This window comes from Lissotriton helveticus, chromosome 4_2, assembly GCF_964261635.1.
Source record: "Lissotriton helveticus chromosome 4_2, aLisHel1.1, whole genome shotgun sequence".
Taxonomy (NCBI): domain Eukaryota; kingdom Metazoa; phylum Chordata; class Amphibia; order Caudata; family Salamandridae; genus Lissotriton; species Lissotriton helveticus.
Genome location: NC_136064.1, coordinates 136,397,475 through 136,423,947, shown reverse-complemented (window position 1 = coordinate 136,423,947; position 26,473 = coordinate 136,397,475). Strand labels below are relative to the sequence as shown.

At 52.1% G+C, this 26,473-nt stretch overlaps 2 protein-coding genes across 3 annotated transcripts in view; one reads left to right on the top strand and one right to left on the bottom strand.

Annotated features, from left to right (window-relative positions):
- Positions 1-16,316, bottom strand: part of LOC144752262 (diacylglycerol O-acyltransferase 1-like) — a 75,566-nt gene extending 59,250 nt beyond the window's left edge. Inside the window, exon 1 of the mRNA XM_078640272.1 lies at positions 16,092-16,316. Within this exon, the coding sequence (XP_078496398.1) occupies positions 16,092-16,169 (78 nt within the window). The 5' untranslated portion in view covers positions 16,170-16,316. The remainder of the gene's footprint in view (positions 1-16,091) is intronic.
- Positions 16,317-16,678: 362 nt separating this feature from the next.
- Positions 16,679-26,473, top strand: part of LOC144752258 (uncharacterized) — a 250,705-nt gene continuing 240,910 nt past the window's right edge. The window contains exon 1 of one of the 2 annotated variants that reach the window (XM_078640266.1): positions 16,679-16,838. The gene's annotated coding sequence lies outside the window, so the exon portion shown is untranslated. The remainder of the gene's footprint in view (positions 16,839-26,473) is intronic. The other variant, XM_078640268.1, reaches the window with a different exon arrangement.

Below are 26,473 nucleotides of genomic sequence, written 5' to 3'. Positions count from 1 at the left end.
TGGAGAGCACTTGGACTACCTCCTCTCCTTCGGTGATATTGAGTATGGCACAGTGTTATGAGCATAGCTAAAATGAGGAGAAGGAAAAGGTGGACAAGAAAAATAAAGAGTTGAAGATGAAAGTGTTGATGCAGCAGGCAGCCAGGGGGAACGATAGAGGACGTGGCACCGGTTTGGCTCAACAGTTGCCCCGCACCAGCAGGAATAGTGCACCTTGGGGCGGATCAATGTGCATATTGTAAAAAGGAGGGGCACTGGCAAAGTGAGTGCCCGGAATTGCTGCAGAAAGTTGCGGCCCCCAGAGGTCAAGGCCCTCGCGGACGGGGTCATGGTGGTAGCGGTCGCTAAGGGGGTCAGGCAGATGAGTCTTCGCAGAGTCGTTCGTATCAGAACTATTTTGATGACCCTCGAGGATGGCAGTACTATCATGACGATTATATGGATGAGGCGACAGGGATGTCTTGCAGCTAGGGCAGCCAGGGACAGGGTGAGGGACCGGTCCAGATACCTGTTGATCAGCATGGTCCTTATGTTACAGCGGATTTGCATGGCTCTGAGAAAAGTTTTTGGGTGGGTACAGGTGCAATGAATCGCTCGGTTTCTCGTTCACTGGTCCCCGGGGCAGCTCTGTCTGGCCAAAGTGACATTTTGGTAGGTTTTTCAGGCGTGCCGGTTGTGAGCCCCATTTCCAAACCCCTTGCTTTGACTATTGGCCCTAATACTGTATATTTGCCATTCCGACTGACAACAAATTGTGGAGAGAATTCAATGGGACTAGATTGGTTGAAGAAGTTGCATGCTACAATTTCTTGTTACCTGGATGGTGTCTATATGATAATAGGACCAAATGTGACTAGTACAAAACAGTGTTTTTCCGAAGATGCGCCTCTCCCTGCTGAATTCATGGATGTGCGGCCTGGTTGTGCGCTACAGGTGATACGGACTTAGGGTTGTTGAAGATACCTCCGGTCTCTATTAAGGTAAAAGACAAAGCTGTTTTGCCTCGTATTCCAGTACAAAATACCGCAGGCAGGGGAGCGAGCTTTGTTGCAGATTATACAGGATTTGATTAAGTCAGGAGTTGTTGAGGAGACAGCAGCGAATGTGTGTAATAGCCCTTTTCTCCCCATCCTTAAGAAGGAACCCTCGGATTCCTCTATTCTCATACTGATGTCTATCGTTTTGTGGTTGATCTGCGGGAGGATAATATAATATTGATCCCTCAGTTCCCGGTGTCCCTGACATCATCGTCCTTCTGACAATGATTCCCTCCACTGTAAAATGATTTTCTGTGATTGATTTTAAAAACGCTTTCTTTAGCATTCCCATTCACCTAGATAGCAGGCACCTTTTGGGTTCACTCTGGCCGGCTGAAGTTTCCAATTCTGTCGCACTCCTCAGGAGTATACTGAAAGTCATAGTATATATAGTCACGCTTTAAAAAGCCTGTTGGATTCCCTCACCCTGAACCCAGGTAATGTATTACTGCAGTACGTAGATGACCTTTTGATAGCTTCTGACACTGAACAGGGTTGAAAAGTTGCAACAGTGAAATTATTACTACATTTGGCACAGTACGGATATAAGGTGTCCCTTTCAAAATTTCAATATTGTAGACAGGAGGTCACCTATTTAGGTAACCTACTGTGGAAGGAGGGAAGGAGACTAACACCTAAGCGTATTAGTGATATCGTTAAAATGCTCATTCCTAAGACTCAACGGGATGTGCACTCCTTTATCGGCATTACTTCGCACTGTTGACACTGAATTTCAAACTATTCTTTAATAACAAAGCTGCTGTTACAGCTAACCACCAGAGATGTGCATGAACTCTTGTCCTGGACGCCTGAATGTCAACAAACTTTTGACCAATTAAAAGTTGTGCTTTGCTCTGCACCTGTGCTTGGCACCCCAGGCTATTCTAAACCGTTTGTGTTATTTGTACACGAGACGGCTAGATGCGCGCTCTCAGTTTTAACACAAGCCTTTGGAGGTAACCAGAGGCTTTGTGCTTATTTTCTGCTCTTGACAATGTCACAAGAGGCCTCCCGAGCTGTCTAAGAGCGGTCATGGCCGTGGCTGTCTATATGCCAATTGGCGGGGCTCGTCCTTGATACTGATCTCTCAGTTATGGTACCTCATGCTGTGAACACACTTTGGAACAAAACGAAGATACAGCACCTCACCAATGCACGTCTGACTTGTTATGAACTGACCCTCTTTGCACCACATGTCACAAAAAAACGATGTGCCACTCTGAACCCAATCACGTTACTACTCCTCCCTTCCGAAAGTAAGGACCGACTTACTGACTGAATTATTTATTGAGCGCACTTATGCCGAGGCGCCTTGGCGCTGTAGGAGGAAAGTGATGGAACTACCAATTAGACCGTAGGGAAGAGCCAGTTTTTAAAAGCTTTTCTAAATCCGGTCTTGTTTGTATCAAGGCGTAGCTCAGTGTGCAGGGTGTTCCATAGTTTTGCTGCCTGGTAGGAAAAAGACTTGCCACCCCAGCGGACTTTCTTAGTTCTAGGCAGGCAAATCAGGCCCAGACTACCCGATCTTAATGTGCGGGATGTCAGATAGCGAGGAAAGAGATTTATCATGTCCTCAGCCCCCCTTCCATTGAGGGTTTTGTGGACTAGACAGAGGGACTTAAATTGCACTCTTCACCTGACAGGAAGCCAATGGAGTTGTCGAATTGCGTTAGATGTTGGGTGACGTTTGGGGAGATCTAGCAGTACTCTGGCTGGTGCATTTTGCAATGACTGAAGTTTTTCAAGCTGTTTTTCACCAATTCCTAAATACATAGCGCTACAGTAGTCAATGCGGGACAGTACCAGGGCTCCAACTGCTGTTTTTCTCAGTGTGAAAGGTATAAATGGTCGATTTTCCTAAGGACCTTGATTATGAAGAAGCAGGCCGATGTAAGTTGATTGATTTGTGAGGTACATGTTAGTTCTTGATCGATCATGAATCCTAAGTTCTTAACTTTTTGTGCCGGGACGGGGCAGGTGCCAGCTTCTGGAGGCCACCATAGATGACTCCAGATAGAGGGTTTTTGTCCAAACTCAATCACCTCAGTTTTTTCGGTGTTGAGCTTCAAAAACTTCTTATTCATCCAGCTCTTTACACTTATGAGACAGTTACGAAAACGCTCCGCTGTGACTTCCACCGTCTGGGAGAGTGACACCACTACCTGAGTGTCATCAGCGTAAGACACTAATCGTAGGCCATGAGATTTTATAAGTTTTGCCAGTGGGGTCACGTACAGATTAAACAGGGTAGGAGAGACCACTGATCCCTGGGGGACACCACACAGGAGAAAAAAACTCTCCAGACTGAAATCCCTCCCAGTGGACTTGATGTACTCGGGCTTTTAAGAAGGACCTCAGTGGGGTTAAAGCAGTATCTGCGATACCTACAGCTCTAAGCCTATCTAGTAGGACTCCGTGATTGACGGTATCGAAAGCTGCCGACAAGTCCAGCAGTATTAGGACAGCTCTACCTCCTTCGTCCATGGTCCTGCGGATTTCCTCGGTGGCCATTATTAAAGCGGATTCCGTAGAGTGACATGACCTAAAGCCATGCTGGGTGGGGTCTAAGATGTTATTAAGGTCCATAAATTACATTAATCCCTGGATCATTGCTTTTTCAAGTATCTTAGATGGTAAAGGAGGCAGGATATTGGACGATAGTGCTTGGTCTCCAATGGGTCCAGAGATTCCTTTTTCAGGATGGGTCTTATGCAGGCCTTTTTCCATCTTTGAGAGAAGACTCCAGACCTTATTATCTCATTGAGTAGAGGGGTCAAAGTAGAGCTAATTACTTCGGGGGCCAGGTGAAGAATATAAGGGGGACATGGGTCCAGGGGTGAGCCTGATTTAGTCTGAATTAGCAGGTTTGTGACCAAGTTCTCATTTAGGGAGGAAAATTGGGAAAGATGATTCACAGGGGATTCTATTTGTTCCCTGTGGTCAGTGCCCATTGCTGCTGACAAGTTGTTAAGTTAGTCATAAACAGCTTGAACTTTTTGTTGGAAAAACTGGGCCAAATTATCCACAAAATTTTGATCCGGGACAAAAATGGTCTCTCGAGGGCACTTCGCTAGTTTAGAAACAGTTTTGAACAATTCCTTTGAGGAGTTTGTGGCCTCTTGAATTTTTTTGGTAAAGAAGGTCGATTTGGCCTGTTTTATCTTTGTTTAATAATCTTGTAGGGCACTAGTGTATTCTTTCCTGTGTTGAATGCTGTAGTCGGATCTCCAGATCCGTTCCTGGCGTCGGCATTTAAGTTAAATAAGTTTAACATCAGCTGTGTACCATGGTGAGGTGACTAATCGTCTCCTTGGTTTCTTTATTTCCTCGGGAGCCAGCTCATTTATCGCCTGGTTGATCCATGCATTGAATTTATTGGCCCCACCAATGCTATCATCTATTGAGGGGGCATTTCTGGACAGGATTTTAGTTAACTGGTCTGCTTGAATATTCTTCCAGGCCCGCGTATTGGCTGGTAGCGAAAGATCCCTTCGGCGAGTGGTTATTATATTAAAATAGATGGCCACGTGGTCAGACCATGGAACTGGCTGGACCCATTTTACCTCAATGTGGTCATTGTTAGTGAAAATGCCATCGAGCGTATGGCCCGCTTGATGCGTAGATTTTGATACTATCTGTTCCATCCCAAATCCCTGACGGTTTTCAATAAGGGTGGAGGCGTCAGTGTCATTATTTTCCTCTAAATGGAAGTTAAAATCGCCTAGCACTGTAAAAGTGGCTGTGTCTAGGCAAGATTCTAGGAAGGTTTGAAGTGCTCTGATAAAAGGGGCTCTAGGTCCAGGTGGCCTGTACAGCAAAAGGACGGAGATATACATGATTGTATTTTTCGTATGGAGGAAGAAACAAAGGGTAGACCTGACTGATGTTCCCTTATCTGACCCACAAAGTCTAATGGCTCCGGTTTTAAATTACCAGATGGCACCACCACTGCAGCGTACGCTATCACTAAGCTGCATACTGTAGTTGAGACATCACATGTTCCTTATCAATCGGCCCAAGCTGCAGAGCTAGTTGCTCTCCTACGAGCATGCGAGTTAAGTGATGGACTGACTATCAATATTTATACTGACACCCATTACGCCTTCGGGGTAGCACATCATTTTGGGCGGCTCTGGTCTGAGAGGGGATTCTTGGCTACGAATGGATTAAAAATCCAGAATGGCCCACTGATCCACAGGCTTCTGTCAGCTCAGACACTTCCCAAAAAGTTAGCAATAGTGAAGTGCAGCGCCAACAAGGCAGTTACTGAGGATGTGGGAAGGAAATACATTTGCAGACCAGACAGCTAAGGAGACAGCCTAATCTAAAATTAAAAGAATGTTTCTGACAGGGCCTGCTAGATGGGTACCCGACAATGAGATGTTTGAGAATACATTGGAGAATGTTAAAGAAATCCAGAGTGAGGCAACAATTGAGGAGTTAGCAATATGGCAGGATAGAACAGAACGTTTAGAGGTTGATGGGTGTTGGACTGAAAAGTCAGAGAAGCAGAGATGGATGGTACCAGACGCATATGTACTCCCTGTAGTCACCATGGCACATGGGCCAGCCCACATTAGTGCGAAGGGAATATGTAAATTGTTAGATCCTGTATGGCAGAACGATAACATCCCTAAAGTAGCTGTTCACATGGTAAATGTTAGACCGGGCATGTTTGGCGTGGTTTTCCCCTATCTTTTTGCCTCTACCTCCTGTATTTTTTCAGAACAAATTTTATTAGTTTTGTAGCAGTTGATAGAAATAGAAACGAAACACTGCTTCCATAGTGGCAGAAAGACAGTGAGCATATAAGAGCAATAGTGGTCAAGAAATTCAATCAACATTGCCCAACTCCCCCCTCCCCACATTCCCACCCGGATCCCACCCCCCACCCTGCACGGTGTTCACATTGTCCAGAAACAGGAGCCTAAGCATCATGGTAGCAGCGTGTGGTCAGTTCACTTGGGGGTAGGACAGACGTGGTCTATATCAGTGGTTCGTGGCGCCGGGGGGTCCAGCAGCAGGCCCCTATAGTCTGCCCATTTCTTCCAAATTCTATAATGTTTCCTGGGGCAGCCCCTGGCCTCAAAGATCGGGCGTTACAATCCCATACTAAAGTCCATGCCCCGCTTCCACACCCCCACCAACGGGGCCTTGGGGGCCTTCCAGGCTTGGGCTATATCCCGTTTGGCTACCGTAAGTCCCAGTAGGAGCAAGTGCCGTTTATACAGATTACCCCCCACTTGTTCCATAACGTGAAGAAGGCCCAGCTGCGGTGTGCGAGGGAGTTCCCATGCCAACACTTCCTCCAAACAGTCCCACACACCGGTCCAAAACCTCTGCAGCCGTATACATCCCCATACTGTATGCAAGAAGGAGCCTACCGCACTGCCACACCTCAAACAATCCGGGGAGGCTATCAGCCCCGCCTTCCACAATCGTTCCCTCGTGTAATATGCCCTGTGAAGGTACTTAAATTGGATAAAGCGCAGGCGCACTGTTATCGCTGCTCCCCTAGGGGCCTCCAGGGCTTCTCTCCAGTCCTCCTCCTCCAAGTCTCCCAGATAACTCTCCCAGACCGCCCGCAACTTATCAAGAGAAGGGGAACAATGTGTAACTAATGTTTGATATATGGTTGAGATTTTCTTCGATTCCAACTCCCCCATAAAGACTTTTGCTTCTAGGGGACTAAACTCCGGCAAGGACGGCATGCCCGCTATTGCGGGGGCCAGGGCGTGTCGGAGCTGTAAGTACCTGAAGAAGTGGGACCGGGGCATATTGTATTCATCCTGCAACGCCTGAAACGATTTGAGGACTGTGCCCTTCAGGACGTGGCCCAGCGCCGAAATGCCAATAGCATCCCAGGCCTCGAAGCCCCGGGGTGCAGCCAATCCGGGCAGCCTCCCATTATGCCACAATAGAGTTTCGCCCGTGAGCCTGTTCCACCATCCCATGCGGCGGAGCGCATCGCGCCACACTTTGAAGATTACTTGGGTGACCCTCGGGAGTCTCTTCCGGATAGTCGCTGAGTATAAAATAGTATGGAGCGTGTGCGGGTCCATCATATACCTCTCCAGGGCATAGGTCGGGTCACTGCGATCCCCGTACCACCATTCGTTGAGGACAAGTAAGTGCGATGCCTGATAGTAGGACTGGACATCAGACGTGGCCAGCCCTCCACAGTAGGTCGACAGGAAGCAGGTGCGGAGCGCCACTCTTATCGCTCCCCCGGTCCATAGGAACCGACCCAAGGCTGAGTTCACCTGTCGAAACCACTGCTGCGGAACTGGGTAGGGGTGATTCTGCAATTGATATAAAATACGGGGAGGGCCACCATCTTAAAAATGGCCGAGCGGCCATAGACATTCAGGGGCATCCTGGACCACATCAGCATATCCGAGCGGATCCCGTCCCAAACAGGCACTATGTTACGGGACCACGACATACCTCCTGTATTTTTGATGCTGTGCTGGATTTAGTTTTTGCTGGTTTAGATGCTTTGGACACTCTGCCACTGCTGATCAGTGCCAGAGTGTAATTGCTCCCTATGTAAATTGTTATTCTGATTGGATGTATATGTTTGGCATATTTGTATCACCATGAAGTCCCTAGTAAAGTGCACTGGGTGTGCCAGGGCTGGTGATGACAAATGCTAATAGTGGGCCTGCAGCACTGATTGTGCCACCCACATGAGTAGCCCTAAAATGGTGTCTCAGGCCTGCCACTGCAGTGCCTGTATGCAGTTTAGAAACTGCCATGTCCTCCTGGTCAGTGTCCCCACTGAACAGGCCTAGCCCTTCCTTTTTTTATGCACATTAGTCACCCCTATGGAAGGCCCAAGGTACCCCCCTGGGCAGGGTGCAGTGTATGTGAAAGGTAGAATATGTACTGGTGCAAGTAACATGTTCTGGTAGTGAATTACAGCCATTTTCGTTTTTCACTATTCTAAGGCTATCTTGCTCCACAGATTTACATGGGGGATGCTGGCTACAGTGGCTTCCAGCATTTCTTCTCATAGGAACAAGATAGGACATAAGTATCTAGTATCCCTGAACTCAGAATTTAATAACACATCTTTTAGGAAAGGTTGTTTTTAAATCCTGAGTTTGAGAACAGCACTTTTAGAAAGTTGCTGTTCTCTTTCTTGTCTGACCTTTCTGTGTGCCTTGGCCTGTTTGTGGATTGACTGTCTGGTTTGAGAGTGACAGGGGCTGGGGATTCCCCAGGAGGCTAGCCGAGTCATCCCTAGGCTGAATGACTGCATTTGCAACTGGAGTGGTGGGAGGAGTTAGCACCTGGGCCTGAATAGGGCTGTGCCTGCCTTCCACAATGCTGGCTCCACCTCCTGCTGGGCGGCTGACGACCCTGCCCCTCACTCTGAAAGGAAAGGAGCAGCCAGGAAAACAAAGTACTCAGGAGACACCCAGAACTGGTTCAGACCGGGCTCAGGGCCCACTTGCACAAAGAGAACAAAAACCTTTAGGGCTATAAGAACAGGACCCCTGACAACAGAAAATTAGATCATCCTGGAATCAAGAAGGAATCTCTGCCAAGGAGAAAGCTGAAGCTGAAGAAGGAAGACTGTCCTGCTGTTGCTCTGCTGGACTGACCTGTTGCTTTGCTGCCAATGAGAGGGGAAGGACTTTGCTAGTGTGCTGTGTCCCCTGTCTTGAAGGAATCTCCAAGGGCCTGAGAAGAGCTGGCTCCCTGTTCTGAAGTCCCAGGAACAAAAGGACTTCACCCCCCCCAGCTTCCTTGAACTCTGCTGAGAGAGTTCTGTCCTTCCTAGAGTGCTTGATCCAGTTGTGGGGCCTCTGGAAGTTGTACCTGTGCTGGGAAGCTTGAAACTAAGCTTGAGACACTTTTTGCAATTGAAAAGTGTCGCATCGCTCACTTGCGGAGCGCATTCCCAGACAGTGCGAGAAGATTCCCGCCGCTACGAAGGCCGAGATCATCGCAGTGCCTGACACCGCTGCCCGAGCCGTCCCATCCTTCGTTTGGAGGACGCACCAGACCGGTGCGGGAAAGTCTAACATCGCTGCAAGTGTCGTCGCAGAGCCTGTCGTCGCTGGGTGAGATCGCCGCACCGCTTGCTTGCAGACTGCATCACGTCGCTGCGAGTGTCGTCGCAGAAACCATCGCGTCGAGGAGTTGCGAGAGAGAAGATCGCCGCTGGTCGCGCATCGTCACCCCGGAGATTGTCGCAACTCCATAGATCGTCGCATCGTGCCTTTGCGAGAACAAACTTCCTACGGAACCTCCGCACCAGAATCCATACAAGTGGCCTTCCTCCCCATACAGACCGGATTCGTCGCAACACGCCCGCTGCTGCAGCGGGGCTGTCGCAAACGCCTCCCCAGGGTCTCTGGATTAACGCATCGCTTGTTTTCCACCGCACCAGCTTCTGCTTTTGGAACTTTGTCGCAACTAAAAGGTACTGTGAGTAAACGTGACGCAACTGTGAACTTTTCACGCATCTGGGGTTTATATTATCGCAACCTGAAGAACTTTATCGCAAACCTTAAGAACTCTTTTGAAACCATATTCTTGAACTGTGTATGTTGGATTTTTGTCATTTTTAGTCTTGTGTAGTTTAGATTAAATACCTTTATTTTTCTAAACTGTTGTGGAGTCAGTTTGTGGTGTTTTCACTGTGTTACTGTGAGTGTTGGTACAAATACTTTACGCATTGCCTTTGGTTAGCCTAGACTGCTCGTGCCAAGCTACCTAGAGGGTGAGCAGGGGTTATCTCAGAGGGTTATCCCCTTGCCCTGACGAGAAGCAAGGGTCCCTATTTTGACAGTGGTACCTACCTCTGCCAACTAGAGACCCCCAGTTCTAACAGTAAAGTATTGCATGGTCTGTATAATACATAACCCTTGAAAAGGTACCCCTACACCTTCTGGTAAGTTTGCACCACACTCCTTCCCTTTCGAGGTTCTTCAGATGGATTTCATCGAAATGGAACGATTCAACAATTTAAAGTATGTATGGGTGGTTGTTTGTGCGTTCAGTAAATGGATTGAGGTTTACTCCACTAAAGAGTACACAACCATAGCAACGGCAAAGGCCCTTTTAAAAGAGTTCTTTCTGCGATTCGGCTTGCCCCGTTTGATGTGGAGTGACAAAGAAAGTCATTTCAACTCAAAGGTTATCCAGTTACAGTGTGATGGTTTGCACATCAAGCAGAAATTTCATGCAGAAAATCATCCCTAGTCAGCATGTTTGGTTGAGAAGTACAATGGTACTCTCAAATTGAAGATGGCAAAGATCAAAGAAAGCACAGGATTGCAATGGCCAGATGCGTTAACCCTAGCACTATCTATTGTTCACAAGGGCGACAGCCCACTCTAGAACAGGGTGGTCCCATATGAGATTGTTTCGGCTGTCCCGCAAATGTTTGGGCGTCCCACAGCCTCGCCGCATCTCAGAGATAGCATACCCTTTGCTTGTGGACTACTTGTGCGAGTTGACAAAAAATGTGCATTCTATTCATCAACAGATCCACGAGGCTCTGCCGCAAATACCTGAGGGGCCAGCCCACAGCATTCGGCCTGGCGACTATATCCTGGTCCAAACCTACCAGAGGAGGGGGAGTTTGAAGCCATGCTGGAAAGGACTTCCGCAGCTCCTCCTTGTCACCAGGACGGTAGTAAAGGTGGACGGCCGGAAACACTCAATCCACTCATCTCATTGCCAGAGAGTCCAACTACCGCTCCCCTACGATCAATGGGTCCTTGATGGTGTAGGGGACCACGAGACGGAGAAGGTGCCATGCTTTGTTCCTTTTTCTGATGTCCGACTCACATGGGCGCAAACGGAAACGACGCTGGTTTGCATGAGGCGGTCCCCCCAGAAGTAAGGGCTGCCCAGGGTCCCCCTCCATCTGGCCCACGGGAGCTTCAGTCTCAGTCCCCTGACCCCTTTGAGTTTAGGATCTTTTTCGCAAGATACAGTGCCCGGAGTGGCTAGGTAAAATTTGCGCTCTCAACGGAGGGACAGTGCACCAAAGAAAATGTCAGATTAGTAGGGACGGACTTCATGAATGAAGAATAGCGTGTATGTACCTTGTCTGCGGTACCAACGATAGATCAGGGAAAGGGAGATTGGTGCATTATCCGAGACACTGGAAAGGATAAGTTGGGGGTGTCTTCCCTGGAGGGAGGGTGCCTTATCCTGAGCGCGGCGTTCCTGTAGGGGCCTGGGCCTCCCATTAGTTGAACACTATGCTTTGTCCCTATACTTCTCACAACTTACGTACCTGCTCCCTGACACCCGGACCCTCCTCAATGGGTCCAAACAAAACGCCTATTACTATCTAGTTGTCAGGGCCTTAGCCCTCTTTACAGAAGACGCCCTCCCCAGTCTCGACCTAACCACCCCATGCTATAGGCTACACAAAAGGCCTTGTAACGTGCACACCGCTTCTCCTTAGATGACCCCTACTTGCAGGACAAGGAACCAGTATGGGGCAACGTCTGACTATACATCGATAGTAGGAGCCTCCACTGGGACCAGTGGAAAGAAGCAGGCATACACAGCCTGGACCAGGTACTTAATAACAGTGACCTCAAATCATTCAGGCGCATTAGGGAGGAATGTGGCCTCCAGCCTCAACAGGCCTGGCGTCATCTGCAGCTGCAACACTTTTTGAGACGCTGCCTGGGGTCACATCCGTGGTCTCTACAGATCTCGCATGTGGCGTCCTACCTGTGGCCGCAATAAGAGAGTGATGTCGGGACTCTACAGCACACTTGCGCGTCACCTTTTCTCACAGCACACTTATGTGTCACCTTTTCTCACAGCCCATTCTCCATAGTCTCCACATCAAATGGCAGACATGCCGACAGATAGCAATCGACGAGAACGGTTGGGCTGATATCCTGAAAGCCCCAAGTAAGGGCACTTGTGAGGCACGCTCAAAGTTCTGTCCCTTCAAGATGCTCCATGAATGGCACTGGACCCCAGGGAGACTAAACAGAGCTGGGCTACTACCTCACGCCAGTTGTTGGAGATGCCCGGCCACACGCTGCAATCTTACCCACATCCTGTGTGAATGCCCTTCGATCCAACCCTTTTAGGTGGCTGTTGGAACAACACTGGGGGCATCCATGCCACTGCAACTCCCCCTTTGATCCTCCTCCATGACGTAGGGAACCAGTCAGAACTTTCCCGCCAGCAGCTCTGCCTTCTCCACACAGCGCTGGAAACAGCCAAAATCAGCATCCTCCGCCAATGGCGGTTTCCAACGCCTCGATCACAAGAAGACTGGACAGTGGCGATGATACAGAGAAGCACGAAGGAGTAATCTACAACCTACAAAACCAATCAAAAGGTATTTTTTCCTGACGGATGATCCCTAAAAGCAACACAGCCCTAAAACCCTAAACAACAGTGTCTGTATGTAGACCATGACGATCCCTCTCGGAGGCCTGCTGGGACATATTCTCATTCTGTCACCCATTCCCCCTTTCCACACCTCTTTTCTGCCTTCCCCCGTCTCACAGCCACTCCTTCTGGTCTCCTAGCCCCGCCCTATCTCTCTCTCGCTCATATCTCAATCTCCCCTTTCCTCACCTGTGCCATGCTCTCCTGCCTCTTCTCTCCTCCCTCTCCCTCGGGCACGCATCGACTCCTTCTCCTTCTATGGACCTCAGCCGCCTCCCATTCCCCCCCCTTTTCATGTGTGCTGACATGGGCGTCACTCCACCAGTGCACCGCAGGGCAATACAGTCTGGTGGCCAGGGACACCCTTTGGTCTATGCTTCCACCCTCTTTTCTTACCGCCTTCCTCATCCCACCCCAATATTCAGGGCATCCTCCCTACCCTAGCTGAAGGCTGACCATGGTCTCTTACCCACTAGGGATGTCGGCCTGTCAACACAGGAGGACAGAAGACGCACAATTCACGTTTGTTGGCAACATTACTAGCATTATGCCAGCCCTACCCCCTCGCTTCACCCTCCCCATTGCAATGTGCATTCTATTCCGAATTGTACATCTGCAAAATGGTTTTCTTCTTAATAAAGAATTACAGCACAAAGAATGACCACATCCACATGTGCCATTCGAAATACCCACACTTGTTCAATGCATCCTCTATTTCTGAAACAGCTGGTGGCACCAAACTCTGCAAAGCCCACGCAGTCCAAAACCCCCCAGGCAATAAATAGAGATAGGGAGGGTTGGTATGTTAAGCTCAAACTCCAGAGAGCTGGTAATATGCCAACCCGACTAAACCTCTACACCCCAAACACTGTGCAAGACCTGTCTCCACACACTCTGGAAGGAACAATTGAGAGACACCCTGAGGGATATTGTGACGGGTGGTGACTTTAACTTGGCCTGGGATCCAGTTACAGATAAGAAAGAAACGACATGCCAATGTAAAAGTGCAGTCGGTCCTCCTTAGAAAATAGATCACTGAAAGGTGCCTAGTTGATGCATGTCGGGATGCACAATCTCTCCTTTGGGACTATTCCTTCTACTCGTATGTCCAATCCTCATATTCCAAAACCGACTAGGTCTTCATTACCCACTCTTTCTTACATTCACTGCCCTCGGACACAGTCTCCGACATTTCTATCTCAGACCATGCATATCTAGAACTTGCCTGGCATGATGAGCTCTCGCCAAACCAAGGCCCTCCACGTTGGCGACTGAAATCGCCCATTCTAAGGGACCCAGTTAACGGGCCAAAAGACTAACGTCTGCTACTCAGATTTACTTTGGACACAACTCAGTCTGACGTACCACCTCATACACTTTGGGGTGCTTTGAAAACTACTACTAAGGGCTCCATTATTCCAATCGAAATAGAGAGGGCCAAGGAAACACGCCTTCTTGAGCACACTCTCACGCCTAAAATCACAGCACTGAAACAGTTAGTTAACCACTCAACTTCCAAACAGATTCAAGGAAACTGGCTGCGCTGAGGGGCCATTTTACATCCCACTGGACAAACTATGCAGAGAAATCTCTGCTCTCCTGGAAACAGCGTTTCTATGACAATGGAGATAAAGTTGTCACATTATAAGCATGTAAAATCCATCTTCACAGAGGTAAAGCTTATATCCCACATGTTAAAACTCACAGTAATACATGGGCAATAAAAGTGTCAGAGAAATAACAAACATTTAGTGATTTCTACCACTTTTTATAGGCAGAGAGATTAACACACAAATGAAATCCAGGCTTAACTGTTAACCTGAAACTGGTCACCTATCTCCTCACTCCACAGGGAACTTATGGAAGCCAAAATAGAATCTGAGGAACAACACAGGGCTCTTAAATCCATGCTACTGGATAAGACCTTGGGCTGGATGGTTTCTCTGCAGACTCCTACAAAGTCTTTCTCAAGTTTTTAAAAGATTTGCTCACCACTCTATAAAATTATTTTAATTTAAGCACAAGCTTAACCCCATCTATATGTGAAGCAAAGATTACATTGATACCCAAATCAGTAAAGAACCAACTAACTGTACATCTTATCACCCCATGGCTTTGTTGAACACAGATGCAAAACTCTACAGCAAAATTTTAGTGCAACAATTGAATTCCCTCTTGCAAAAAGCAGATAGATTTTGTCCAGGTAGGCTTTTATATACGTGACCAACCAGGAGCAGACATCAGATGACTTACACGCTTGATTGAAAAAGCACATCTAAGTAACATACCTTATCTGCTCCTATCTTTGGATGCAGAGATGGTTTTTTATTGGGTGAGTTAGACTTTTCACAAGGTGGTTCTGCACAAGATAAACTTGAGCCTCAAAATGATAAATAAAATCATGGCAATAAACACATACCCCTTAGCAATCATTAGAGTTAACAGTCAATGTACAGCTCCAATCAAACGTGAGAGAGGCACTAGGCAGGGCTGCCCACTTTCCTATCTGCTCTAGTGGTTGAGCCCCAGTCATACATATTAGAAACTCAGAGAAGATCGCAAGTATTTTATTGGGAGACCATGTTCATAAAGTCAGGGGCAGATTAACAATCCCCCTGCGCCACTTTTCGTGACATACTGGTGGCGCAGGGGGCTCCTTCATATTTACAAGGAAAGGAAAAGCCACTCTGCGGGACTTTTCCTCTCCTTGTAAATATAGCCCCTTCACAAGCATCACTTTGCGTTGAAGCGGCGTTCTATGGGTGTTGCTGTGAGTGTTCCCACACCACACACATGGAAGAAGACACAACTGAAGATTTACGAGAAATCGTAAATCCGGAGATGCGTCTGAATGCTACGCCACCCTAGAGGTGGTGTAGCGAGGCACGATGAGAAATGTTTTAATTTTTCCTCGTTTTTTCCTCTTTCAATGTGTGCTGCATTCTACAGCAGACATTGAAAGAGTAAAAAGCCTTTAGTGATTGTTTTTATGCAGGAAGGTGCCCCTTTTTACACAAAAACAATCTCCCCACAACGCAGGCATCCTTGCAGCATGGTGCAAGGGTGGCAGCGCATGGCTGCAGCTTGTGCGCCAGTGCACAGGAATGGGACATATTCTTGTAAATGTGTTGCATTCCTGTGCTCTTAAAGTGGCGCGGTGCAGTCACAGAGCTTGCGGTGCCACGCGGCGCCTCTTTCTTGTAGATCTGCCCCTGAATCTTTTGACTGACTCCCTACTTACTCTGCCCCACTCCATGAATCCCTTCTGAAATGAAGGTCCCTGTGTGGCCGTCTCTGAACAGGTGCCGCACTTCAAAGTTAATAAAGTGAGGGCGCCAAGCCTTCCTGTCCCCACTGGCACCTCCCTGCCGGGCTCCTCACACAGGTATCAGAGTCTTCACACGGCCGGGCCCTCAGGGGCGGGCGAGGCCGAGGCTACAGTGCCGAACACCTCGGGGCGTGGGCCCTGGCCCGGTGAATGCGGCCCCTCCACCCCCCTCTGCCTCAGTCTCTGGCCCCGCTGTCACACCGGGGGAGGAAGGCCCTGGGTGTGCACTGAAGGGCTTATTCGTTCTCAGGCGCGGGGGCGGCTCTGCTCTCTCCCGCCCGCCCCCGATACCAGAGAGCTGAGCGGGGGGGGGAGGGGTAAGAAAGGGGGGCTCGTACCCTGGAGTAGCAGACCGGCACCCGCCGCGGCTCCCTCTTGAGGGGGGACGGCGGCCTCCGCCGCTCCCGGTCGCTCATCTCCGCCGCTGCCGGTGTCTGAGGGGGTGGGAGGGAGGGGGCGGCGGCTCAACCGACGGAGCGCGCGCCGGGGCGGGCGGAAGCGCCTCACCCGCCGGACCTGACGAGACGCCCCGCGCGCGGGAGGGCTACAGTGACGCAACACCCTGCGCGAGGGAGGCACTGACGCAACAGAACCCGCGCGCGGCAGTGCTACAGTGACGAAACACCCTGCGCGAGGGAGGCACTGACGCAACAGAACCCGCGCGCGGCAGTGCTACAGTGACGAAACACCCTGCGCGAGGGAGGCACTGACGCAACAGAACCCGCGCGCGGCAGTGCTACAGTGACGAAACACCCTGCGCGAGGGAGGCACTGACGCAACAGAACCCGCGCGCGGGAGGACTGCAGTGAGTAAAGATCCCGCGCGCGCGGGCAGCAGTCACGCGTTAGGGCCCTGTGCTGCCCGCGAGGCCGCCTCCACGTGCGCAGGCCCTGCCTCGTGTTGGAACAGAACTTGGCAGGTGGAAATCATGTGACCTACTCGTGATGACGTGCGCCTGCGCATACATTTCGCGCCTGTTGCGCATGTTATGGACTCGGCAGCCGACAGGAAGTGACGTCAGCTGCCCTCGCGCGGGCATGGAAGCCCTTCCTTCCGGTCGTCGTTCTGACAGGCACTCTACTGAGGTGATGTGTGGGCGCAGCCTCCACCAACAGGGTCTCTGTGCGGGGCGCAGCTTCCATGGACAGGGCCTCTGGCTGGGGTGGTGTGAGGGGCGCAGCCTCCATGGACAGGGACTCTGGCTGGGGTGGTGTGAGGGGCGCAGCCTCCATGGACAGGGCCTCTGGCTGGGGTGGTGTGCGGGGCGCAGCCTCCATCGACAGGAATCTGGCTGGGGTCGGTGTGAGGGGCGCAGCCCCCATGGACAGGGCCTCTGGCTGGGGTGGTGTGCGGGGCGCAGCCTCCATGGACAGGAACTCTGGCTGGGGTCGGTGTGAGGGGCGCAGCCCCCATGGACAGGGCCTCTGGCTGGGGTGGTGTGAGGGGCGTAGCCTCCATCGACAGGAATCTGGCTGGGGTCAGTGTGAGGGGCGCTGCCTCCCCCACCAACAGGGACTCTGGCCGGGGTGGTGTGAGGGGCGTAGCCTCCACCAACGGAGACTCTGGCCGGGGTGGTGTGAGGGGCGTAGCCTCCACCAACGGAGACTCTGGCCGGGGTGGTGTGAGGGGCGCAGCCTCCACCAACGGAGACTCTGGCCGGGGTGGTGTGAGGGGCGCAGCCTCCACCAACGGAGACTCTGGCCGGGGTGGTGTGCGGGGCGCAGCCTCCACCAACAGAGACTCTGGCCGGGGTGGTGTGCGGGGCGCAGCCTCCATCGACAGGGACTCTGGCCGGGGTGGTGTGCGGGGCGCAGCCTCCATGGACAGGGACTCTGGCTGGGGGTGTGAGGGGCGCAGCCTCCATGGACAGGGACTCTGGCTGGGGTGGTGTGCGGGGCGCAGCCTCCATCGACAGGGATCTGGCTGGGGTCAGTGTGAGGGGCGCTGCCTCCCCCACCAACAGGGACTCTGGCCGGGGTGGTGTGAGGGACGCAGCCTCCTTCGACAGGGACTCTGGCAAGGGTGGTGTGAGGGGCGCAGCCTCCACCGACAAGGACTCTACTGGGGGTGTGTGCGGGCCACAGCCTCCTTCGACAGGGACTCTGGCCGAAGTGGTGTGAGGGGCGCAGCCTCCATGGACAGGGACTCTGGCCGGGGTGGTGTGAGGGGCGCAGCCTCCACCGACAGGAACTCTGGCTGGGGTGGTGTGAGGGGCGCAGCTTCCATCGACAGGAACACTGGCCGGGGTGGTGTGCGTGGCGCAGCCTCCATCGACAGGGACTCTGTCCGAGGTGGTGTGCAAGGCGCATCCTCTCCCACCGACAGGGACTCTGACCAGGGTGGTGTGTGAGGTGCAGCCTCCTCCACGGACGGGGATTCTGGTTGGGGGTGTGTGTGGCATGCAGCCTCCTTCGACAGGGACTCTGGCCGGGGTGGTGTGAGGGGCGCAGCCTCCATGGACAGGGACTCTGGCCGGTGTGGTGTGAGGGGCGCAGCCTCCACCGACAGGGACTCTACTGGGGGTGTGTGCGGGCCACAGCCTCCTTCGACAGGGACTCTGGCCGGGGTGGTGTGAGGGGCGCAGCCTCCACCGACAGGGACTCTACTGGGGGTGTGTGCGGGCCACAGCCTCCTTCGACAGGGACTCTGGCCGGGGTGGTGTGCGGGGCGCAGCCTCCATCGACAGGAACTCTGGCCGGGGTAGTGTGCGTGGCGCAGCCTCCATCGACAGGAACTCTGGCCGGGGTAGTGTGCGCGGCGCAGCCTCCTTCGACAGGGACTCTGGCCGGGGTGGTGTGCGGGGCGCAGCCTCCATCGACAGGGACTCTGGCCGGGGTGGTGTGAGGGGCGCAGCCTCCACCGACAGGGACTCTACGGGGGGTGTGTGCGGGCCACAGCCTCCTTCGACAGGGACTCTGGCCGGGGTGGTGTGCGGGGCGCAGCCTCCATCGACAGGAACTCTGGCCGGGGTAGTGTGCGTGGCGCAGCCTCCATCGACAGGAACTCTGGCCGGGTAGTGTGCGCGGCGCAGCCTCCTTCGACAGGGACTCTGGCCGGGGTGGTGTGCGGGGCGCAGCCTCCTTTGACAGGGACTCTGGCCGGGGTGGTGTGCGGGGCGCTGCCTCCATCGACAGGAACTCTGGCCAGGGTAGTGTGCGTGGCGCAGCCTCCATCGACAGGAACTCTGGCCGGGGTAGTGTGCTCGGCGCAGCCTCCTTTGACAGGGACTCTGGCCGGGGTGGTGTGCAAGGCGCAGCCTCCATCGACAGGAACTCTGGCTGGGGTGGTGTGAGGGGCGCAGCTTCCATCGACAGGAACACTGGCCGGGGTGGTGTGCGTGGCGCAGCCTCCATCGACAGGGACCCTGTCCGAGGTTGTGTGCAAGGCGCATCCTCTCCCACCGACAGGGACTCTGACCAGGGTGGTGTGTGAGGCGCAGCCTCCTCCACGGACGGGGATTCTGGTTGGGGGTGTGTGTGGCATGCAGCCTCCATCGACAGGGACTCTAGCCGGGGTGGTGTGTGGGTGCAGCCTCCACCAACAGGGACTATGGCCGGGGTGGTGTGCGGGGCGCAGCCTCCACCACCAGGGACTGTGGCTGGGGTGTTGTGCGGGGCGCAGCCTCCCTGTAAAGAGTGCCGATGCAGGTTAATCCAGGAAATGAGGAAACGTTTTCAGGTGTGTTTCAGTGAAGTTTATTATGGCACTGCAGCTTAACACGGGAGTACAGCTGTCCTCAGTGAAGCGCAACGGTTGAATGGATCGTTCAACAGTTAAGGTGCTTCAGTGATGAATAGTACCACGAGCGATGCACCTTCAAACATAAACATGTTTGGAGGTGCGCACGCCAGAGGTATGGAACACATGAGCAAGGAATGCAGAATACAGAATATTAAACAAGACAATGAAATATGGAAAAAAGACTAAAGTAACACATGGAGCAATATACAGATAACGAAGGAGAAGAGCCCTTTGCACTCCCCCACCGACAGGAACTCTGGCCGGGGTGTGTGAGGCGCACAGCCTCCACCAAAAGGGACTCTGGCCGGGGTGTGTGCGGGGCGCTGCCTCCACCGACAGGGACTCTGGCTGGGGGTGTGTGCGGCGCGCAGCCCCCACCGACAGGTACTCTGGCCGGGGTGTGTGCGGGGCGCTGCCTCCACCGACAGGGACTCTGGCTTGGGGTGTGTGCGGCACGCAGCCCCCACCGACAGGGACTCTGGCCGGGGTGTGTGCGGTGCGCAGCCCCCACCGACAGGGACTCTGGCCGGGGTGTGTGCGGGGTGCTGCCTCCACCGACAGGAACTCTGGCTGGGGGTGTGTGCGGCGCGCAGCCCCCAACGACGGGGACTCTGGCCGGGGTGTTGTGCAGGGCGCAGCCTCCACCGACAGTTGGCTGGGGTGGTGTGCGGGGCGCAGCCTCACCCACTGATAGGGACTCTGGCTGGGGGTGTGTGCAGTGCGCAGCCTCCACCGACAGGGACTCTGACTGGGGTGGTGTGCAGGGCACAGACTACCCCACCGACAGGGACTCTGGCTAGGGGTGGTGTGCGGGGCGCAGACTCCCCCACCGACAGGGACTCTGGCTGGGGGTGTGTGCGGCGCGCAGCCCCCACCGACAGGGACTCTGGCCGGGGTGTGTGCGGGGCGCTGTCCCACCGACAGGGACTCTGGCTGGGGGCGTGTGCGGCGCGCAACCCCCCCGACAGGGACTCTGGCCGGGGTGTGTGTGGCGCGCAGCCCCCACCGACAGGGACTCTGGCCGGGGTGTGTGCGGCGCGCAGCCCCCACCGACAGGGACTCTGGCCGGGGTGTGTGCGGGGCGCTGCCTCCACCGACAGGGACTCTGGCTGGGGGTGTGTGCGGTGCGCAGCCCCCACCGACAGGGACTCTGGCCGGGGTGGTGTGCAGGGCGCAGCCTCCACCGACAGGGACACTGGCCGGGGTGGTGTGCGGGGCGCAGCCTCACCCACTGACAGGGACTCTGGCTGGGGGTGTGTGCAGTGCGCAGCCTCCACCGACAGGGACTCTGACTGGGGTGGTGTGCGGGGCGCAGACTCCCCCACCGACATGGACTCTGGCTAGGGGTGGTGTGCGGGGCGCAGACTCCCCCACCGACAGGGACTCTGGCCGGGGTGGTGTGCGGGGCACAGACCCCCACTGACAGGGACTCTGGCCGCGGTGGTGTGCAGGGCGCAGCCTCCCCACAGACCCGTTCGAGAACTGAAGACGGCAGTGTGACTAGGATAGGGTGACCAACTGGCATGGGTGCCAAGTCAGGGCAGTGAGAGTAAAAATTCAGGACAATGGGTCAGAATTCAGGACAAAAATTCAGGACAGAAGGGACGTTTTACAGACGCATCAGAGGAGATTGCGCATATTACACAATATTACACAAGTAAATAGACAACCACCACAAGCACTAGTCAGAATACGTTTATATTAGGTTGAGAGAACCTTGCACTGCATCTGTTGTGTGTGCAAGTGAAACTTAACCACCAGCGTTTGCAAATTAAAAAATAAATAAAATAAAATGAAGAAATAGATCAAAGCTGAATGATTCTCAGATCGTACGTGTCTCCTAGCCCCCATTGAAAAAAAAACGGATCCGATCAATCATCCCAAGGGGATGTGATGTGTAACAGCTAAGAGGGCTCAGATGGCCAGGGTAAACATGAAAATAATAACAGCACAAAAGCGGAAACTTTGCACTATTGGAGAAAAAGAAAGAAATAGTAAAGGACAATTGCATTTGTACCATTATCACTGCTTGCATGACAGTGGATGTACCTGGGTAACGTGCCAAAATAAAACCTCCACCCTCCAGAGCTTGTCCCCTGATGAGGTGACAGGAGCCCATAAACGAAAGCAGTTTGCCATGCCCTGAAGGCAGACTGGCTCACCCAAGTGTACCTCCACTGGCATGGGATTGGACTACAAAGAGCCCACACCTGACTGAGGGAAGGAGGGCAGATGAGGCCTGACATCCTGCCTGCGCTCCACACACATGGATGTGGTGCTGAGGGATGCTAGGGCGGGCTGTGGCTACAATATTGGCCCGAGGCAATTGGTGAGCCCACTGTGAACACAATCTTCTGCTTGGACCGTTGTCGACCAGTTTGTTTCTGTCTACTGCTGCAATCTTGATTCTACTCAGCCTTGATCATCAGCTAAGCACACGCTGGCTGTGGCGCCGGTGCGGTTGCAGCCGTCGCAGGCATGCAAGCAGCCACGACCTCTGCCATACTTACCTTGATGCCATGACTGTCACTGCTAGCAAGCTCCCAGGGAGGCCAGTGGGGTCGGGTCTGTTGCGGAACAACATACCGCACGGCAGCCTGCAATTCGAGCGTGAGCTGCCATTCCCATTGCACAACAGTCAGTGCAATCCATAAAGGGAGAACTGCAAGGTGCCCGCCCACGTCCACCGCAGGAAGTAGGAGCCAGAGCCGTAGGCGCATTAATACACAACTGAATTCGGCGGTGTCCATTGATTGGCCCAGGACACACTGACTCCACCGCTCCTCATGATATCAATGAACTCGCCGCGCGGTGTCGGTGAATTACATTGCACCAAGCACTACTGTGGAGCTCAGCAGCAGCTGAGCCAGAGAGCCGCGCACTGCCGCTCAGACTTCATTATAGCAGCGTTCCCGGCTTGACAGCTGAGGAGGCGCTATAAGGCGTGACATTGCATTTCAGTGCGGTAATGCTGATCATTACACTGAAATGCGTTAGTCTAACGCCTGCTGCGTGGTACTGGGCAGGGTTGCCCTGATCCAGGAGTCATTTAGGGACCACAGGCTTGGATCTGGCATGTGTGACACAAAACCATCTTTCATTAGATAACAATTGCTGCAATGCACTCAAAGTAACCAACTAAACAGTGTTAAACCTTTTCCACCATGTGATCATCAGGGAGAGAGTGTGGCCACAGAGCAGGGACCAGGCTGGTCGCGCTGGAGACCTCCTAAAATGCCTAAGCATGAGAGACGGGCACGCCAACACATTAAGTGGGAGAGCCGAGCCAGGGGTTTTGCTCGGATCTTAAAGCCTGTGCATGAGCTGAGCCCTGAACATGTTTGCTATATAAATCATACAGAAAATATCTTGAAAAATATGATTAAGAGTCTTCAAAATTCAAAAAAGTTTGTTTATTTAACATTAGGAAGCTAAGACATAAATGCATTGCCTTATAGCACAGACAACAGTATGATGGGCAAAGTCCTGAAACTTTTCAACTACTCACCCCCAGTCACAGATCTGGGATGAATCCATTATCGTTCTTTTGCTCACTATGCCACCCCAGTTCAGACCCAGCTATATGCAAATCAGTCTTGACCATGCGCCTCATGGGAACAGTCCGGCCCGAACTGCCAGACCCGGTCCTCCAAGGACCGGAAGCAAGCATCCTAGGACTGGTTTCAGGGTTTCTCCCCATATCAGCCAGGCTAGCTTGAATCCAGTGGCACGGCGAGCAAGGGACCCTCTTCTGGACATGCCCATGGCCACTTAAGCCATATGCGAAAAAAGCAAACGCAAGAAGATGATGGACTGAAACTTTTCAACCACTCACCCCCAGTCACAGATCTGGGTTTAATCCATCGTCCTTTTGCTCGCTATGGAACTACATGGGAAGTACTTATTGAAAATGATAGATGTGAAACATGAACTTATTAATGAAGTAAGAGGCAAGACGATTGTCGGGTAAACCTACGTCACCCAGATTAGTATAGAACAGCATTATAGTCAATTAAAACAAACACAAAATGTTATTGTACACCGGTATTCTGAACTCACACATTTGAAAGTGTTATCATAAACAATAATGAAAAAATCTGTTTCGGTGAAATACAATATTTGCCTATGGTCACACATTTTATTTTTCTACTCAAAATCTGTTTATCAAATTTTGTAAAACAGTACAACACTTTCGCAGTTGAAAAAACAATCAATTGGCACAGCAGTAGCAACACATCAAACAAGATTTGCAATTAATACATTGAAGCTGTCCCAAACCCCCGGGAAAAGGGATGCCTATGGCTTGCTTAATGTGTTCCCGGTGGAGAGACTGGGAGAGCCAAAAAGCAGACAGAGCGTGCTTATCTCATGTCGGTGCTTGCCTAGTTGAAGAAAGGAACTGATAAATTGGGAAGGGGAGGGAGGAAAGGAAGGGGTCATCCAGGAAAGTCAGGGAGTCTACCGCCAGTCTCCCTTGGCTGTGGAGCAGCAAGAGTAGGGGAGCACGGTGATCGCAGTACAATTTCACACTTACCCTGGTGTGTCAAACATGTGAAGAGCGCACAATCTGGGTGTGTTTGGAAACATAAGTATTCTAAGTGGGACATGTAGTCAATAAGAGGCATCCAGATGTGCCAGAACTTTCTATCTGTAAGGGACAGTTTGTGCGTAATCTACTCCATAGCATGGTGTGCCAAAGTTGTGTGAACCAAGACGCTGCTGAGGGGGTCAGGGGAGACCTAGAGGCTTGAGCTATTATCTGTTCAGCCGCACCCATCATATGACGTATGAGATACCAGTCCGCTTGAGTCATTGCGACCAGTGATATGAGGCGGATATCCAAAATAATTGTGTGACAGTCTGCTGATATAGGATAGCCCAGGGTTCCCTTGATATGAATCAGGATCTCCTTCCAAAAGATGGTAAGAGAAGGGAATGCCCACCATATGTGGTGATAATGTCCCGTCTGCGCTCCACATCTCCAACATGCGACAGAGGCTGTAGGGAACATGGAGCAGAGATGGGCTGGAGGTGTAGGGCCATTGGAGCATTATCTTAAAGGCAACTTCTTGCTGAGAGATGCTTTTATGTATATGCAGGGTCTCTTTCCAGAGCTTCTCCTGCTGTTTCTGAATGATGTCAGGAGTGTTGTCTGGGCCCCATTTTCACTGGTATGGATGGCGGGGGATGAGGCAGCATTGTTGTAGATTATGGTATGTCTTGGACACTAGACCGCGAGTGCCCTCAAAGCTGCAAACCATCTATTCGAAGAGCGTAAGGGAGCGGGTGACAGCTTCTGCTTTGGGGGAGGTGGGCAGAGGGCCCAGTGCTGAAGCTGAAAGCATTGAAGACGAGTCTTTTCAGGAAGATGAAACTCTTACACTGGCTTGACAAGTGGGCCCTGTATAGGTCTTGTAGAAATCCACATTCTCCCTAGACTCAATCAGGGAAGGAATCCCGGGGGAAGATGGGAGAGAAAGCAGGGTTCCTTGCAATTGGAGTGTTCGGTGATGGAAAAGTAGTCAGACCTCTTTTGATGGCCAATTTGTCCCATATATTCAGTACTGTGCGTATCAGCGTTGCAATATAGGCACTACTTGGGCGATGTTGCTTTGGAAGCCAGGTGTGATCCCAAAGCAGCCGACAGTCGGTCCATTTGTAGCCAGTGCTTCTCGCTCTCTCATACCACCCACTCAAAGATGTAGTGCAGATGGGCGGCCCAGTAGTAATCCTGGAGGTTGGGACAGGCGAGTCCTCCCTGGTTTCTTGGAAGCATAAGGAAAAAAGCAGAAACACAGGGCACTTCCCGTTTCAAATAAAGGAGTAAAGGTTCCCCTGCAGTCACCTGATGTCATCAGTGGGGATGGGAGTGGGCAATGGCTGCAATAGATATAGGAGCCGGGGGAGGCATTCATTTTTACCACATCGATGTGGCCCAACCATGAGATGTGGAGCGGACTCCAGTGCCTGAGGTCTTCAAGTAATCCTTCCGGTGGCGTGGCCAATTAACTTGCGTCCAAATGGCAAGTGAGTTCGTGATTGTAAGGCCTAAGTATTGTGTAGAGTGAGAGGACCACTGGAAGGGGGCGAGGGCCTCTGGGTGGTGGAGAAGCTGCGGCAACAGAGTGAGGTTGGGCACTTGCGATTTGGCCAAGTTAATCTTATACCTGGATACCTGTTCGTAGGTCTGTAAGGAATGGACTACCATGGGAAGGGAAGTGTCTGGCCCTGTTAAGCCAAGAAGATGGTCATTGGCGTACAGCAGTACTTTGTGGTCTTGTCCCCCAAAAGGAATTCCCCTTATGTTGGTCAATTGCCGTAGAGGGATAGCAAGAGGCTCATCTACAAGGGTGAATGACGGGGATAGGGGGCAGCCCTGCCAGTTGCCCCTTGACTGGGGAAAAGAGGAGGTTGTTTGGCTATTAATTCGGAAGGAGGCAGTAGGTGTTGAGTATGAGGCCATGATCGTACTGACCATAACTGGGCCTACTCCTATTTTCTGGAGGACCGCTCGAAGTAAGGTTCCGCTCCCCAGGTCAGGGCTAGCATTTCACTGGGTCTTTTCCACTAGGTGAGATAGGCGTTGAAAATTATCCGATCCCTGCCAACGCTGTATAAAGCTGACCTGATTGAGGTTTATTAACCAGGGGAGGAGGGTTCCTAGGCATTTGGCCAACACCTTAATATAGAGCTTTGCGTTGGTATTAAATAGGGTGATTGGGCGGTGTGATGAACAGAGTGAATGGTCATTGTGCCTGCCTGGGAACAAGTAATGTTTCGGCATCAGTCATAGTTGGTGTAAGACCTGTGGCGTGTGAATTGAAGAGTGTGAGCAGGTGATCTTGAAATTTTGCGAAAAAGAGCAGTAGAAGGCCGGGGTAAGGCCGACTTGGCCAGGGGATTTGCCCTGGGAAAGCTCATGGAGGGCCCTGCGGAGATTAGCAACCAAGAAAGGTTCCTCCAAGTTTCGGGTCAGAGA